Consider the following 17670-nt stretch of genomic DNA (forward strand, 5'->3'; position numbering starts at 1 on the left):
CAGGGGGTCAGACTAGATGATCTGCTTAGGTCCCTTCTGACCCTACCGACTGTGAAACTAGAGGAGGGCAGATGCTTTGGCTGGCAGCCAGAGCATCTCCCAGGAGGACTGAGTCTCTTTGTCTGCTGACACATACTCCTGTGGCATGTGCTATGCCACTTTTTGTGCTACCGAGATTTCCCAGTTGCATATTTTGGTCCCCCCTCCCCTTCCTCCCCCACTGCAAGTTTGCAGTGCAGGTCATGATCCAATATGCCAGGTGCAGCATGAATCTCTTTACAGAAACTACACATGCCTGCAGGTGTGGATCTGGCTTAAAGGATCAGGAATAGTTCATCTGAAGAAGTCATTTGCTATCCCTTTGCTGTTTCAGTGATGTCTTCTTCATCAGCCTGGAGCAATGCTTTGTAACACAAATTGGATTGATATCTTAGCGAGGTCTCTCAGGTTTTGTGAGCACCTGTTTGCAGGAAATATGCTTCTTTTGTTTTTTTGACTGCCATTTATATGTTGAACTTTTTTGACCATCTTTTGCTATTTTCACTTTGGTTAAGGTGAATATAGTACAGATACTGTTTATGTATGCAGTATCAAGATGTATTAAAATTGTTCTTCCTTACCCTTACAATCACTAGTTGCCAAGACTAGCCTTTTTATAACTATCTCAAAATTGAGTAGAACTAAAAGATAAAAATTAAAACTAAATACATTTTTTCAATAAAGCTTTAACACTGAAGAAGCTGTTCTAGGCAGTAGCTGTCTCTCTGTTGCAGTGTAGTGCACAGCATAATGAGGCACAATATTATGTGCTGCCTCAATACTTACATTTTTCCCTAGCCATAAAACCAATCTGAAAAGCATAAGCAACATGTAGGGAGGGTGCGGGGGGAAAGGGAGGCACGTGCACCCCCTGAGAGTGCTGGTGCTCCCCCGACAGCAAGCACTCCAGCTTGTAGGGGGGCACGGAGAGCACTAGTGCCCTCTCCTGAAACTGGCTCCGCCAGCAGCACGTTGGCGGCAGAAGTGCCAGCATTTCTGCTGCTGCTGTGCCGCATGCAGAAATGCTTGCACTTCTGCCGCAGCCATGGCGCTGGCATGCTCAGTGACCAGCTGCTGGGGGACACTCCCCTCCCCCCCGGATCACTTGGTTGCCCCAACTCAGGAGGCACCAGTCACTCATGCTAAAAAGTATGGTGATCCTGGTTTTAAATTTAGTTTGAACTCAGTATATTCATTAGCAAGCGGCTAAGCTCAGTTCTTGTAATCTCCAAATGTAAAGTCACTCAGCCAGTGTGCTTACATGTTAGGCTTTTTATAAAGAAATATGAGGAATTTTTTTTCGCAACATTTTTCTTCCTGCAGTGCAGCACAATCCTCAGATAATGTTCTCTAGGTCTTGGACACATGGTTAGGATTATAGATAATGGTGTCTGGAGTTACACGAGTTACATTAGTAACATTGTTTTAAAAACGCTATACTTGCATCAACTGGCTCTTTCTGTGATAAATTTTGGGATCGTTTTGCAGTTGCAAACCTTGGTATTGGATTTGTAAACAGTAGAGAAATGACATTAACAAAAGTCGGTAGCAGTATACATTAGGCCTGTTCATTTGTTAGATATAGCAAGGGTGGATTCGAATAAATATTTGGAAACCTCCAAGATAATCCCAATGAGAGAATTTTGGTGATGCCATTCTTCTCTTGAATTGGTTCTGAGCAGTGTTTCCTCATGAAGTTGAGACACTGTATATGTAGGAAATACTCTTTTGGAGTGCAAACAGAAGTGCAGCTCCCCACTGTAACTGACAATGCTTTGCAGGAAGTGTTCTGAGTTGCAATGATCCTCCAGACCAAACACAAGTTCATTGTTGGTTCCAGCGGGGAGGGGAATCTAGCTGCTGGCTTTCAGCCTGCAACCTGTTTCTCCTAGCAATGGCCCCTCCTCCCTGAAAGTCTGCGCTCTTCTCAGAATGGGAAGAGGGGAAGGATTCATAGACATTAGGGCTGGAAGGGACCTTAAAGATCATCAAGTCCAGCCCCCTGCCCCAGGGGCAGGAAGTCAACTAGGGTCAAAGGACCCCAGCAAGATAAGCATCCAAATGTTTCTTTAATGAGGCCAGAGTAGATGCCTGTCAAGATGAAGTTGGCACTTTACAGCTGTTTATGGGACAATAATTAGAAATGATTTTTTGTGTGTAGAAAGAAAGCCTACAACAGAATTTTTTAAACCAGAATTCTTTCATGAGGACTCCTGGGACTGAACTGAAACTCAGTACAGATGATAGGATTCTAAAGAACTGGCTACACCTGCCAATTAAAGCTGGATAAAAATCAGCTATAGGGTTGGTTTCTATCCAACTTTCAAGTTTTCAGTAAAGGGAGGTGAGGGAGCTTGTTCTAGGGGCTCCTCAGCTGGGGCTGGAGGGTGGGGTGGATGGGTGGATTGGAGTCCGTTCCCCACCCCCCCCCCCACCAACTTGGGGGTGGGGGGCTCCAGTACACCTGTCCTACTCTCCAGCATGGACTGAAAAAAACCCACACCAAGGTCTCTTAGCTCTCTTTCCCACCTCCCATCCTGAAAACAGCAACAGGCTACGGCATTTAAAACCAAGGCCATGGTCACTTGTAATCAGGCTCTTTGTGTTGTTCTGTAAGTTGGAATGTTCACCTTTGGTGTCCTGATAAATTATCTGAATAATTAGATTTTACATCCCCTAGATATTCATTATGTTTTCTTTTGGTCATAAGACCTTCTTTGCTTCAAGCACTAAAGTGTTGGGTAGTGCTGTTAGACCCACTGTTTTGCTCAGGACTTGGATGATGGATTCCACCTGCAAGGGGAAAGGGCAACAAAAAACACCTCCCCCCCCACCCCCAAACAACCCTGGAGAGTTGCCATAAGCTGAAAACTGAGGACAAGAAACTAATTAGTAGCTCACTGCTAAGGGTTGGGGCAAACCTTTATCTTTTAAGGACTGAATTTTTGTCAGAATGCCACCAGAGAGTGGTAGAGTCCCCAGACCATTCTGCTTTCCAGGGGTCAGTGTCCAGTTTTCCCAGGATTCCTCTAGAGCAGGAGGAAACTTGTATTGGGACAGTGTTGCCAGGTATATAATAATTCTTGTATTTGTACCATAGTTTCAACCCTTGTACGATGTACAATAAAGAATTGTAAAAGTATTCATAACATATGATAGTTTTTGAGGCAGCTAATTGTCGCAGCTGATGCAAAACCAAAGTCACTCTCAGGGAGTCTTAACTGACTTCTGGGTTTGCTGTCAGCACTTCCTTATCACTGGTTGCCTTGAGATAAAGAAATGCTTCAACTTTGATGACCCAATTCTCACTCGCTCACTGGCATGTTACAGTGAGCAATATGAAGTAATAAAGAAGAAAACTTATTTGCATACGTTTTCATTTTAGGATAGTTTTTCAGTAAATGCAATAACTTTGAGCTTCCAATAGGATAATTTCATATTTAAGACCTGGTAATGCTGTATTGGGGAAGGAGGTTACAGTGGCGGGGTTGCCAGGTGTGTGTGGACCCCTGCTTGTTGTCCCAAGGGTCCAGGTGCTCTGGTCCTCTCCTGCCCTCTCCCAGAACTTCCCTGGCTTTTCCAATCATGCAGGTACCTTGCATCACCAGCAGTTGCATAGAGATGTGTGCAGGGTGAAACCTGCCAAGCAGGGCTGCTGTAAGACTGCAGAAGGGGAGGGTAAGGAACAATTAACAGTTAATAAATGCCCCTTGTGCAAGGACACTGTTGTCCTTCCCCCCCCACCCCTCAAGTAAACAGGTATTTACTGTTGGGCACAGCCACCCATCACAAATGGGGCTATAACCCTCCTCCTCACAAAACCTGGCTACCCACCCCTTGTCACCTCAGATGGGACTGGGGTCCCACCAAGGGTCCAGGGAAGCGAAGCTTTCTGCTTCCTTTTCCTCCTCCTCCTCCCCGCCTGGGGCTGTGGTCTCTGTAAGCAACTGATCTTTGGGCAGTTTCATTGTGCATCCATCCATGAGCAGCCCCATTGCCCTGTGTGGATTTGAAGGATGAGAAGTGGTTTAGTCTGGGATGCCTGGATGACTGACCAGACACTAGATATGTAATGCTCTGTGTCTACACAAAACATTGAACTGGTTCAAAGAGAACTGGCTCAAAATGGTACTAGATTTTCTTGGTGTGGTTTTGACATGTCCCAGGAAGTTTAAACAGGTCTAAAGTGGCATGCACATCTAGAGTGGTTTAAAGTGTATTTAGAACTTGTCATCTGTCAGTTTTTGTAGTGCTTTGATGAGACTTAGGGCAGCATGCTGTTTCACTTGCTGTGCCTAACAGGCAAGCATGCAGACATGTAGCTGTGGTTTTTAGCAATTACACAGCTTGTGATTCAGTTCTGGGCATGCACACCTGAAAGTTCCCACTGAGCATGCTCAGGAAGGGCTTTGCTGTGAAAGGACAGGTATGCAGCGACATATGTTTCAAGGCTGCCTAAGTCCCAGAATTGTAGCCAGGCAAAAAGCTGTAGTAGGTGGAGGAAGAGGGGGTGAAGCAGGCCCTCTTATGGTTTAACTCAGGGCTGTCCAACTTCTCAGCTGTTGGGGTGTGCATCCACATGGACCACAGACCCCATGGGCTACGCAGTATGTGGGCTTCCCTCACCCCCACCCCTGCTGCACAGTCTTCCCTGTGCTCCCCCTGCTGTGTACCCTCTATCCTTTGACAGGGGCTACTTCCACCCCATGCTCAGCACCTGGAGTTCCTGTTGCTGTGGAAGCTCCTCCCTTGCCTCATGGGGCCACCTGGATCCCCAGCCTCCATGGATATGGAGTCCTGCCACTGGGGGCAGGGACAGGAAGCGCATGCTGGAGGAGGGAAGGGCATCTCAGAGGGGAAGCAGCAGCTGCCTGAGCAATGGGGGAAACAGCACCCAGAAGGGAGTTATGGGGGTGGAAGGGATGGAGCACTTTAGTTTAGCCCAGTTCAACCCACCAGTTGCACAGCCCTGGTTTAGTCATGAGACCATTTTCTCAGCAAGAAAGAGTTGTCCCCCTACCCAGAATGGGTTTGAACCTCAATCTCCTGTTTCTTAATAAAGTGCTTTAAACTGCAAACCACAGGTTAGACATTATCCAGTACTGTCTTTTTGAAGTTAGGTGACTGAGCAGCCAACAGAGAGAAACATATGGGGACAGGAAGGAAGAGAAAAAGCTGGAGGGTGTGTGTATTATTGAGATGCTCTGGATGGGAGGGAGCCTTGTGTTCTAGCTTGGACCCTGGGGCCAAAATTTCCCCATTGCTATCTGTCTACTTTATGCAATGAATATTAAATGCAGGATACAGTGGATCAGCTTCAAGAGGAGAACTGAGAGGCCCCTTGAATAATGCTTAGCCTGTGGTCTGGTAGTCAGCTAGAAAGCAGGAAATGCAGATTTAAATCCCTTTGATGCGAGGAAGACGTAGAATGTACTTCTCCTACTCCCTAGGCAAGTGCCATAACCATCCCTAAAATATGGGGTGACCTTCATTTTATTTCCAACAGGTTTACACTGAGTGTGGTGCTATTATGCTTCAGGGCGAAAAAGAATCCTAAATTGTTTGTAAGTGCTTAAAAACTGCAGGTATGTGGCTGCATTTAGATGTGCAAAGTGAAATAGGATTCTGCATATTTGCAGCGCAGACTCTAATTTTGATGCCAGGAAATCCCAGTATTAAAACAAACAAAAAAACCCATGCTGGGAAAAAACAGCACAGGGTACACTTTTGGAGCATGCCCTGAAGCAACCAGAGGCTTGGTCCTGCAAAGAGATGCTCTGGCATCCAGCCAGAGTGTCTCCCTGCCTGCCTCCTTCCCCTGCTGCTGCAGCACGCTGTCTCAGTATGCTGGGGCAAATAGGAGCGGGGCAAGGCTGCAGGAGTGGCTTGAACTCAGGCTTTGTCCCAGGTAAGTGGGGGTGGGGGGGACTGTGAGTGGAGGGACTGGATGGAGGGGAGCTGTGGGGGTTGTGGGGACTGTTTGGGAGGGGTGGGTCCCCTGTCTGCCCCCACATGGTGCACAACCCCTCCCCCCCCCCCGCAGCAGCAGTGTCCCTCAGGGTGCTTGTAGCCTACTACTGGCAGAGCCTCCCCGCAGCATGGTGTAGCCCTAGCCTCCGGGGACCCGGCACTGCCTGTGCCACATGGAGCCAGCCCAGGCCGGCCCACTGGCATGTGCCCTTGGGCAGAACCAGGCTGCTCTTGTTGTCACCCGGGGTCCTGGCACCACAGGCAGAAGCTGTGCACCCTTGAACTAGGCCAGGTCCTGCCTCCATGTGCCCTGTGCGCCGTTGGGTCAGACCAGCTGCATGCAGGCAGGACCAAGCCGGGCCAAAGGGTGCACAGCTTCTGTGTGTGGTGCCAGAACCCTGGGTGACAGGAAGAGCAGCCCATTTCTGCCCAAGGGCGCACACCAGTGGGACAGCTTGTGCTGGTTCCATGTGGCACAAATGGTGCCGGGTCCCAGGTGGCTAGGGCCAGGCTGCAGGGGGCTCTGACAGTAGTGGGCTATGGGCACCCCAGCGACTGTTGCTGCTGCTGGGGGGGGGGGCTGTACACTGTGTGGGGAGACAGGCAGTGGACCCACCCCTCCTGAGCAGTCCTCCCCATCCCCACAGTCGCCCACATAGTCCCTCACATCCACAAAACCCCCTGCAATTCACCCACAAACCCCACAACCCTAAACTACCCCCACAAACGCCACACTCGGATATCCTGCCACAAACCCCATGCCCCCCCCACACACCCTACACCCACCCACAATCCCTACAAACCCAACACCTCCCCTCCTCACATGCCTCCCCCCAAACCCCACATCTCCCCACAAATCTCACACCCTGTGTGCCCACCTGCCAAATGGGATGGGACGGGGCCTGCTGGCAGGAGCCCCAGCTGCAGGGGCAAATGCCACACTGAAGCCCTGCCCCGCATCCACATCAGTGCTGGGACATATGGCCCCAGCCTGGGTGGGGAGGGACTCCTGGTCTGAGGAACCACTTGGGTATGTGATGGGCTGGGGGAGGGGTGGAGATGGCAGCAGCGGTTGTGTGCGAGAGAGAAATGGGAGTCGGGGATAGGGGAGCACTTCAGGTAGGACAGGCTGCCAGAGCCAGGCTTAGAGCCCCCTTGTCCCCCTAAAATAGTCTCTGCAAGGGGAGGCCAGCCTGGAAGGGAAGGGGCTTGCCAAGCCCAGTCCCTGAGCCTAAGGTGAGGGCTTCTCAGGAATGGCATAGGGATCGCTTGGGCCTGAGCACAGGCACAGGGAGCAGAACAGTAAGGGCTGGCACTGCTTAGACCCAGCAGGTGAGACAGCTGCAGCTGGACTCATGTCCTGGTGCTGGGATGGAGCTGCTGTTGGGAGGGAGCTAGTGGGGGCAGGCAGGAGCTGTGGATCAGGAGTGAGGGGCACTGGTGGGGCTGTGGGTTGGGAGTGAGGGGCAAAAGCAGGAGCAGGGTACCCCACATCCTGGTGAGCAAAGGGGGCAGGGGCAGCTCTGATTTTTCTATAAGCCAAAATCAAGTGCAAAAGTATATAGATATTTAGAATTCATTTTATTATGATGATAGAGGCACTGATAGGTTTCCAAATTGTATGAAAAATGTAAATATATGAATAAAACATTGCCCAACTGATCTCTCTCTATATAGTGGCATTTCATTTTAATTGCAGAAGAACACGGATTTTCAGCATTTTAATGAGAGAATTTTGGGGGGTGGGTGGCTGACCTGGCCATTTGTGGCCAGGACATGCTTTGACAGTTCAAAGTGGGCTACTGCAATGAGCATATCTTCTGGGCGATAGCTGCCCAAATGGCAGAGTGGGGGCACCAGAAAACATGACAGCAGTTCCACACAAAGGCCAATTGTGCAGACATGGCTCACTAGCAGCTGGCCCAGAAGTGCAGGAGGCTGTGCTGTAGTGCCCATACCACAGCCCAAGTAGCTGTGTGGTCCCCGTCTGGGTCTGGGAGGCATGCAGCCATGGCGCTGCAGGTCCAAAGGGGCAGATGCTGTTGCAGGTGGCAGTAGATCACAGCTAGGCAGCAGTCCCTCCTGCCAGACTGCTGCAGTGGGTAGAGGGTACAGGGGCCACTCTAGGTTAGGGCTGCTTCAGCAGTCTAGCTGGCACAAGGGGCTAGTGTCCCCAGATACCAACTGGCTGAGCCTCTGAAGCTTCTGCACTGCTTACCAGGGCAGATTTTTATACTGCTGGGGCCAGCACACGTGCTAGCCCCAGCCTCTAGCTTCCCCTGGCTGCAGGTCTAGGAGGAGCTGGGCAGGATCAGTGTGCCCCAAGTGACACAAATTGCCCCACACCAAAGTGCATGTTCACCAGGAAGCATGAGTGGGGCACCCAGAAGTGCCAGTGGTGCTCCCAGAAATGCCAGCAGTGCTTCTCCTGGCACCCCCACTCCCCGGCCGGTGCTTGCAGGGGGGGCGCCGGCACTCCTGCCAGCCCCCCCGCCATCACCTAGGTGGGGAGTGCTGGCTGTCAGGGGGGTGCACCAGCGCTCTCAGGTTGTGAACGTGCACCCCCTACACATCGCCACTGTGGCCCAGTACTGGGCTGTGGTCTGGGGACTGGGAACCTCTAATCTATACCTCTAATCTATACCTCCATCCTGTGGCATTCCTCATGATATATTTTGCTTTTTTGTCACGTTCTTTGTCCTGGCATCTAAGGTGTTATAGGAATACAATTGATTCTCCTTCTGGATGATGGCTAGAAATATTGCAGATTATGTTCGTACATTAATCAAATTCCCAGAAAATTAAGAGCTAATGAAAGATCATTAAAAAAATCCTAGCAAGTTTTGGGAAATTATCAAAATAGAGATCAGTGGAATGAAATTTAAGTGAAGTACATGAAGGAAAAGTCTAAGATATGAGTGGAGTGGGAGGAATCTTAGTGTCAAGATAAATAACCGAGATTGTAAGAATTACTGCTGAGAAGAGAAGTTGTTGTGTGATAGATGTTAGTACTTTCTTGTGCATCTTCTGTATTTGATGATGGCTTTCAAAGACAAATGTTATGTTCAGATATACAATTATTATAGATAGAAATTAAGACGTTACAGTTATGTTGTTATAATATAGTACCCTGAAATGGGAAAGGTAAAACTGAAGAAAGCACTGGTCAGGATTCTTGTGAAGCAATACTTGCAGCATTGTAGGTCTTTCTGATACTTTTCTGTTAAATTACAAAGTTATAAAAAGTATGATAGCATAGATAATAGTTTAAAAACAGATTTTAGGCACCATTTACAGGAAATTGAACTAAGGTTTCACTATCAGAAAGTATCTGCTAAGTACCTATCAACACCCAGGTATGCTCACACACAATGGAAGGGGCAGAACCTGAAGAGCATAAATAAGGGAAGTCTTAAAATGTTTGGTGACCTTTTAAAAAAATATCAGATTTACCCAAGGAACCTTGTCTGCCTACAGGGACATTAAGCATTTGAACCAACTTCCCAGGGAAGTGGTCCTTGCCCTTACCTTGGGCAAATTCAAGAGGAGGTTGGATGATCACCTGTCTGGGGTCTTGTGAACCCAGCATTCATTCCTGCCTGTGGAAGGGAGTCAGGCTAGATAATCTGTTCAGGTCCCTCCTGACCCTAGCTACTATGAAACTGAAACTACTATAAGTCCGTGGAGCTTCTGTAGTGAGAACTGAAGCTGTTGTCTCTGTTATGTTTAAGAAGAGAGAAATTATTAGGATTAAGCCAAAAGAGGTTTTATAATTGCAAAGTCAGTTAGTCAGTGGCGTAAGAGTGAGAATGTCTTTTTGGCAGGTTACACCAAAAATGACACTATTGTTAAATCTTAGTTCACTCCTACACTGTTGGAGTAGTATGTGAACATAAACAGTTGCTGGATTGGATCTTGTCTTCAGGAGTGGCCCATTACATATTTCATAGACGTTAGGGCTGGAAGGGACCTTGGAAGATCATCGAGTCCAGCCCCCTGTGCGAAGGGCAGGAAGTCAGCTGGGGTCATAGGATCCCGGCAAGATAAGCATCCAATTACTCTTGAAAGTGTTCAATGTAGGTGCTTGAACCACGTCCGATGGCAGGCTGTTCCAGACCTTGAGGGCTTGGACAGTAAAGAAATTCTTCCTTACGTCCAGCCTGAATCGGTCTTGCAGTAATTTGTAACCGTTCAACCTTGTCATCCCTTGGGGTGCTCTAGTGAACAAACGTTTCCCCAGATACTGGTGGTCACCCCTGATAAATTTATAGGTGGCCATCAGATCACCCCTGAGCCTGCGCTTTTCCAGGCTAAAGAGCCCCATGGCTCTCAGCCTGTCGTCGTAAGGTCTGTTTTCCTGACCTCTGATCATGCGTGTGGCTCTTCTCTGGACTCTCTTAAACTTTTCCACATCCTTTTTGAATTGTGGAGCCCAAAACTGGACGCAGTACTCCAGCTGCGGCCCCACCAAGGCCGAGTACAGGGGGAGAATGGCGTCCTGGGATTTGCTTGAGAAGCATCCATGGATGCAAGCCAGCGTTTTGGTCGCTTTACTAGCCATAGCATCACATTGCAGGCTCATGTTCATCTTGTGGTCAATGATGACCCCCAAGTCTCTTTCTTTCGTAGTGCTAGCAGCGTAGCACTGCCGAGCCTATAAGGATGCTGCAGGTTTTTCCTCCCAAGGTGGAGAACCTTGCATTTTTCAGTGTTAAACACCATCAGGTTCTCGTCCACCCATTTGCTGAGCCTGTCCAGGTCAGCCTGGATCGCTTTCCTGTCTTCTGGTGTGGATGCTTTGCCCCAAAGTTTGGTGTCATCGGTGAACTTGGCCAATGAGCTTCTGACTCCAATGTCCACATCATTAATGAAGATGTTGAACAATATGGGTCCAAGGACAAAGCCTTGGGGGACCCCACTGGTCACAGGGCACGATGATGATTGACTTCCATCAATTACTACCCTTTACCTGCTTCAAAGAAAAGTGTAACAACTTCCTCCACCAAGCAGATATAGGTAGCGTGTCCTCATCAGGGTCTCATCCTAGCCCTATTGATTAACAGAAAGTTAGTTTAGGAGAAAGATGTATATCTCTTCCAAAAATTAATGTTAACTATTGTTACTGAATTTTCTTATTATTCAGTTAGGTTTCTAATTTTCCTAAGAGTACTGCTAAAGTCTCAGTGCTAATAATATGCTGTAATAATTAGTCTCACATTTATTTTGGAAGTCTTTGGGAAATGTGTATGGAAAAAGAATATTTTAAAATCAATTTTAGCTTATTACTCTTCTCCTTTTTTGTTCTGATGTCTTTCAGTTTCTCAGTGAGACCCAGGGCTCCCTTGGCCAGTGCCACATGGCTTCTCTAGCTGTGTAAGGCTCCTTTTTTTTCCTCCTCACTTCAGTGAGGCTCACTTGAAAGTTGGCATGGTTTTTTCCAGGTTGCCTGATTTCAAGATGTCTTTTCTATGCCATGGCTGTGCCTGTGATGAATTGACATGGTAGGTATCTAGGAAAGACTTGCATCTCCAGGAAAATGTGCAAATTTGTAAATTGTTCATTTCCTTGGCCTAGAAGGCCTATGAGGCTAGACTCCAGGGGGATTTGTAGACATCACTTTTTTGCCCTTTCTTGTGCTGCTGTGGCATGACTTTTTGCACAAGCAGGTTTTCCGGACACTTTAAAAATCTTTCTGGTGCATTAAACTAACACTTCTCGGACGTAGTTTAGTATGGCTCGTCACAAATTAAAGCGTTGCATCCATGGATTCATTGTGTGCAAACACAAAGGCACTCAAAGACGTGTAATGAGCCTTTGTCCACCAGGTGGTGCTGCAACTTTTTTGTAGTTCACCCCTTCGAATTGCTGCTGCTTTTGAATTGCTTCTGCTTTTTTTTCTCTTTTTTTTCTTGTGCTGTGTGCCAGCTCCCTGCTCCCACAACTGCATGGAAAGGCACGGGGTGGAGAGTCCTGGCCAGGCAGGCAGCGCGGGACTCTCCCACTCTCCTGCAGCGCTGGCTGGGAACCGGTCTTAATTTGTTCAAAAACCTAATGCATGCAAACACTGATGCAACACTCCAAAATAAACAAGTTTAAATGTTATAAACCTATTTAATTTAATGAGGATTAAACTTCGGGATGTGTGCAGGCACCCTAGGTTTATCTTCTGGGTACATTTTTGAGGTCAGCCTCAGATTTGGAGCACAGGACTCAGCTAGATGAAGACCCTCAAGGGCACAAGATTCCTTTTGAGAGAACCTCCTTTGATGTTTGTACCAGAGAAGGATCCTTCTGTAGTGAGTGAAAACCCAAAGACAGTTCCTTGGGGGAGATGTAAGGAGATGCTTGTCAAATTTTCCTTATCCCTCTGGCTCCAAGAAATTGTGGCCTTGTGAAAATCCTGCTAAAGCTTGGAAGCATACTAGTAACAGCACTTGGTTCTTGAGCATCCACCCCTTCAGTGCTTTTGAAGCATATGGAAGAACTCCTCAGGTTCCCCTTTTGTGTTGTTTTAGGTCTGATGTTTTATCACTTATACTCTGGCACTGAAAGCTTCTGTCCAACTGTTCTGCTAAGACATAGGCCACTGACAGGCATTCAGTTTAAAATGCAATAGGATCTAATCATACAAAAAACTAGAACTCTTGGTTCCAAAATGATACCTTTTATTAGACCAACTGGAAAATGGCAAGAAAATCGTCCTTTTCTGCAAGCTTTTGGGATCAAAGTCCCTTCGTCAGGCTCTGGAAAAAGTCTAGATGGTACAAGATGGTGAAAAGTCCCCATAGGTAGGAAATAAACTTCATTTTTGCACAGAGGGAGCTGAAGATGGAAGGCTGTCCCTATGGGTCCATGAGGGTGTTTTTGTGAGCTGTGTTGAGTAGCTCTTTGATATGTTGATCAGGTAGAATTCCTTCCCTGGAGGTGTCAGATGGCAAACAATTGGACCTCCTGCTACACCACAGCAGGAGGTGCAATTTTGAGATTGGGGTTAGATCCCAATCAAGCCTTACTTGCCGATGCCAAAGAGACCCAGGATGATGACCAACTGCCCCCCGCCCCCCCCAGCAAGTTGCCACTAATTGTTATTTGGGGTTGAGGACTGAATTGGGGTCTGGAGCTGGCCCCAGTCTGGTCTCTGGCCCCAGTTGAGGGTCAGAAGTGGTGTTCACTCATCCTTAGACACAGGGACCTATGAGACTGTGTATGGTGCCCAGCTGGCAGCACATGGCACACAGAGCACAGGGACCCTGGGATCGGAAGCATTTCCCCTAACCTGATGTCCCATTGTGCTGGGACCTTTAAAAACTGTGTGTACAGTTAGGCAGTTTTATGCATGTGGACTTCAAAATCAGAGAGAAACTTCTTGATCCCAGAGTTTTCAGGCACTCAGAATGTCAGAAACCATGTGTGCAGCCCACCTGCACATGCAGCCTGGGGTGCAGTGAGCCCAAGATTGGTGAGACTTTCCCTGATGTGAGCTTACTGTGCTCCCTATCTGCCTCCAGGCTCAGGTGGGGGCCTGGGTTTTAGGAATTGATTCTGCCCTCAGCCCACCTGCATAGGGGATAGCTGTGTTCCAGACCCTGGGGCAGCCCCATGCTGGATTCTCAGCTGAGGGTCAGGATCTCTCATGGGCCAGCCCCACCTGGCCGATGTTCAGTTTCAGGCATGATACAAATGAGCCACAAAGTTGGTTATACACTATATACTGCATGTGGAATAATGTTGTGGTGTGTTTACTGTATTATCATGCCTTAAATTGAATGTGTGGCCGGGCAGGATTAACCTGTTAATCACATCTTAACTGTAACATGTGAAGGGCCATAGTGTGCTGACCAGTTCTGATGTCTTCTATAGAGCATAACATTAAATGAAAAAGGGTGCATGTTGTACCTGAGAAAATATGGTTGTTGAGGATTACGATGCTCAGTTTAGTTGTACAAACTGTTATTCTGGGTTAAACCAACAGTGCAGCTAATTTAGTATTCTTTCCCTGACAGTGGCAGGTAGTAGGTGCTTCAAGGAACAACAGAACATGTGTAGAGTGATGCATCCCCTGTTATACCTTCTCATTCACCAACAGCCCTGACTATACCCACTTCTCTTTTCACTGCAGTTGTGTTATAGTATGGTTAATGCTAATGTAAAACACATTTCCCCTTTCTTATGTTCCTTCCCCTACCTTCCAGCTAATTCCAGATGCTGTCAGACCAGGATATTCTGTTGTTCACGAAATATTTTCTTTGTGTTCATTGCTTCCCAGGTAAACGCAAAGCGCTGAAATTGAATTTTGCAAACCCACCTTTCAAGTCCACAGCAAGGTTTACTTTGAATACTTCTGGAGTTCCCTTCCAAAACCCACACATGTGAGTATAAAACCAAAGGCTCCATTAATGGCACAATTCTGCAATTATTCATCTAGAACGTAGTGTTGTTTTGAAAGCAATTTCATTACTACATTTACATGGTAGACTGCTCAAAAATGCTAGTTTGACTTCCATATAATTTTTCCTAAATTAGGAGAGGATAAGCTTAGGACTCTTACTACCATAAGCTAAGGCTGCTGCATTTCGAAATTGAATGTAGAGAGTGGTCATTTGTGGTTGATGCACACATTATGCCTGTACTTAATTTCCAGACTTATTCACTGCCATTTTTCTGTCTCTTTATTCAGGCTTTAGTACCTTTTTTAGAAATAAGTTTCTTGTTTCTGTGTGTGTTTGTGAAAGATTTGTAACTATAATGCATCTTTTAGCACTAAAATGAAAAATAACCGACGGAGGAGTGTAAAATTCTGTCAGAATCTAGAACTCATGGAGTTTTAGTGACTACGCCTCTCTGAATTTCCAAGCAAGATAGTTGGGCATAGTTCTGTGTAAAGTGTGAATGTAAATGGAATATATTTACACGTTCCTGACATTAAACATAATATAACGTCACAGAAAACATTAGCTTTGTATCCTCAGATCCACCAATCTAGATTGATGGGTGACCCATCCACAGTCTGTGTGGCAAAACCCAGTTAGGGTGACAGTTTTGCCTCTTCAGGTTTCCTTACCAGACCTTAAAAGAATTTTGCCAGTAGCAAGTCTTAGAGAGCTCCCTCGTGATGTTTTTCCAGCTGTCTGTGGTGCTCTTACATTCTGGTGGTGTTCTTGGTTTTAGTATGCTGCTTTGCTATATGTGTTAATGACATATTCCTTCAGCTCAATGTTTTCTGCTTCCCGAGAATGTATTTTTTTAGTTCCTATTTCTGGTAGCTCCCCTGCTCTGGAGCTTTTCAGACAAGTTTTAACTGAATTATAAATATGTTTCCAATACCCACATCCTCAGTGCTCATGTCTACAAAATGTAACAAGTTCATGTGAGCGCTTCAGCAGATCTAAAGGCCACCATCCTCCCAGATCTATTAATATTTCCAACACATTCTCCTTCCAGTGTCCCTCATATAGGGAGTCACTGTCTCTCTTTAAACACAGGTTGTTTCCCTTGACTGGTGGTTTTCAGGATTTTCTGGTTTGTCAGTGTTTTTCTCTACTCATTTCCAAAGGGCTGTGCCTTGGAGCCTTTCCTCCCTCAGATTCCCCATCCTTCTTTCCTCCTCTTCCCCCAGTTTTGAGAAATTTAGTCTTAGTTAGCACATTTAGCCATCAGGCATAATTTTTTTCCACAGTGTATCTACCTCTAGTGGTCTCTGTCTTGGAGGAATCTTCTTTCAGAAGCAACAACATCTATATTTATTCAAGTGACTTGTGACGTTGCCCTTTAGTAAGCGCCAATCTGATTACATGGGATCTACAGTTGTGACAGGGATTGGAGACTGGGGCATTCTCTAGGGCAATTGGCTCTCTGGAGCACAGTGAGTTTGGTAAAACTCTGAATCAGATACAGTACCTGTTAAATTAGCAAAGAGTGAAGATGGTGTGATGTGAATGCATACAAATTCTTCGTGGAGGAGAGAAGCCACAATAGCTATCTCTGAAGGGTGGAGTAGCTCATTTCTATAGCCTTACTTCATTTAATTAGTGTGACTGGTTTGTTTCCTACTATGCAGAGTTTTGGCAAGCTCAGATACATTTTTTTACCCTCGTGCTTTTTATTGTTGTCCTTTTGGGGTGCTGTTTCTCAAGACAGCATACGTGTCTTTGAATCATACTCCTTACCCACAGATCCATGCTTCTTTAGATGCTGGTGTGACTTTTAACTCTCCCTCTGGTTCCTGAGATGAGTTGGGATGGTTTTCCTCTCTTGGCAAGAAGCCATTCTGGGTGATTGATTTGAGCTGGATATTTCAAACCATCTGGCTCAGGCACATCGATGTCTGTTTTGAACCCAGGTTGTTCTATCTTTACTAAGTTACTTCCTCTTCCTCCAGCCCTGTGAATTGAGTGGTTTGGTTTTTTGGGGCTTTGTCTTTGGTTGAAGTGTTAAGCTCTGGCTCAGCCCAAAAATGCTGACCCCCCTATCCTTGATGAATATGTTGAATAGATCCCATTGGTCCAGATGGGTGGATCTGAAGATACAGAGAAATTAATTTCTTACATGAAATTTAGGTTTCTGTGACTTGGATCCACCAATCCGGGGGCTGTCCCATTGTATGTCTCCTGAAGGGCAGTATTTGTGGTTGTCAAATTATTCTTTTGCCTTTTTCTTCTCTGGAAGTAACTTAGGGGAAGCTGAGAGGAAGCTGTTAGCAGTGACCAAACTGATGTCACAAGATGTAAATTGCCTATTAGCTGTATTCTGCTTGATTGACAGGTTATGATCGGGGAACTGATCAGGCTGGATTGGTGGATTTTTCAGGTAAGAAATTGTGGTTTCTAAATTATGTAAATGAAGAGCAGAATAATAAAATGGGGCATTCTGTTCTGTTAGGTCTTTAGTTAGGTGGGTGGAAGTCTTCATAGAAATTCTGCTACTGATACAGAGAAACCACTGTGGAAGAGATGACCAAAGTATGTCCCACAGGGCAAAAATGACCTTCAGAATTTCATAACTTGGCTTTCAGTCACTGTCATGTGTAATGCAGAGAGATATTCTCAGTATTGAACCAAATGCTGCTACTGAACTGCTGTTTGAATCTTGCAGTCTTTGGCAGCCAGAACTCTCTTAAATATAAGGATGGCTGAAAGTCATTCCATTTCATCCAAAATAGGAGTGGTCTCATGCTGCTTGACAAAGTAAAATACAGTCATACAGAGTTTTGATCCCTTTAGTGCTGTTTGTATGCCTGTGAGCAATTTCTGTTATCTTAATAAAAGATAATAATATGCTTTCTGTTGTAGAAAAGGGAATTAGTGTAAAAAATGCCATTGGAGTTAAACCTGAGCCAGGGGCCGTTTTAGTTTCTAAGGTTCTGAGGCAGAGGAGAAGCAAGTTCATGGGCTGAACAGGATCAGGGAGAGGCACTCGGAAGTAGGCATTGAGGTGCACTTGCACATCTGACCAAGTCAGGCTTCCACAATAATCACAAAGCTGCTTGCTTCAGTACATTCTATTACCATTCATTTTGTATAATGCTAAATAAACATCTCATTTTAGGGTAGTTTTGTGGGGGGAGGAAGAGAGCTTCATTATGTGATTTCAGGAAAGATGTCAAAGGACCCTAAATAGGGATTTAGGAAAATAAGGACCCATTACTTTGTCAGGTCCATTCCT

The 17670-nt window shown here is 46.3% G+C and overlaps 1 protein-coding gene across 1 annotated transcript in view; it reads left to right on the top strand.

Annotated features, from left to right (window-relative positions):
- MAP2K4 (mitogen-activated protein kinase kinase 4) overlaps nt 1-17670 on the top strand; it is a 155890-nt gene that overhangs the window by 28855 nt on the left and 109365 nt on the right. The window contains exon 3 of the mRNA XM_025193803.1: nt 14276-14378. Coding sequence (XP_025049588.1) covers nt 14276-14378 — 103 coding nt within the window. The remainder of the gene's footprint in view (nt 1-14275; nt 14379-17670) is intronic.

Source organism: Alligator sinensis, unplaced genomic scaffold (genome assembly GCF_000455745.1).
Source record: "Alligator sinensis unplaced genomic scaffold, ASM45574v1 scaffold77_1, whole genome shotgun sequence".
Classification (NCBI taxonomy): domain Eukaryota; kingdom Metazoa; phylum Chordata; order Crocodylia; family Alligatoridae; genus Alligator; species Alligator sinensis.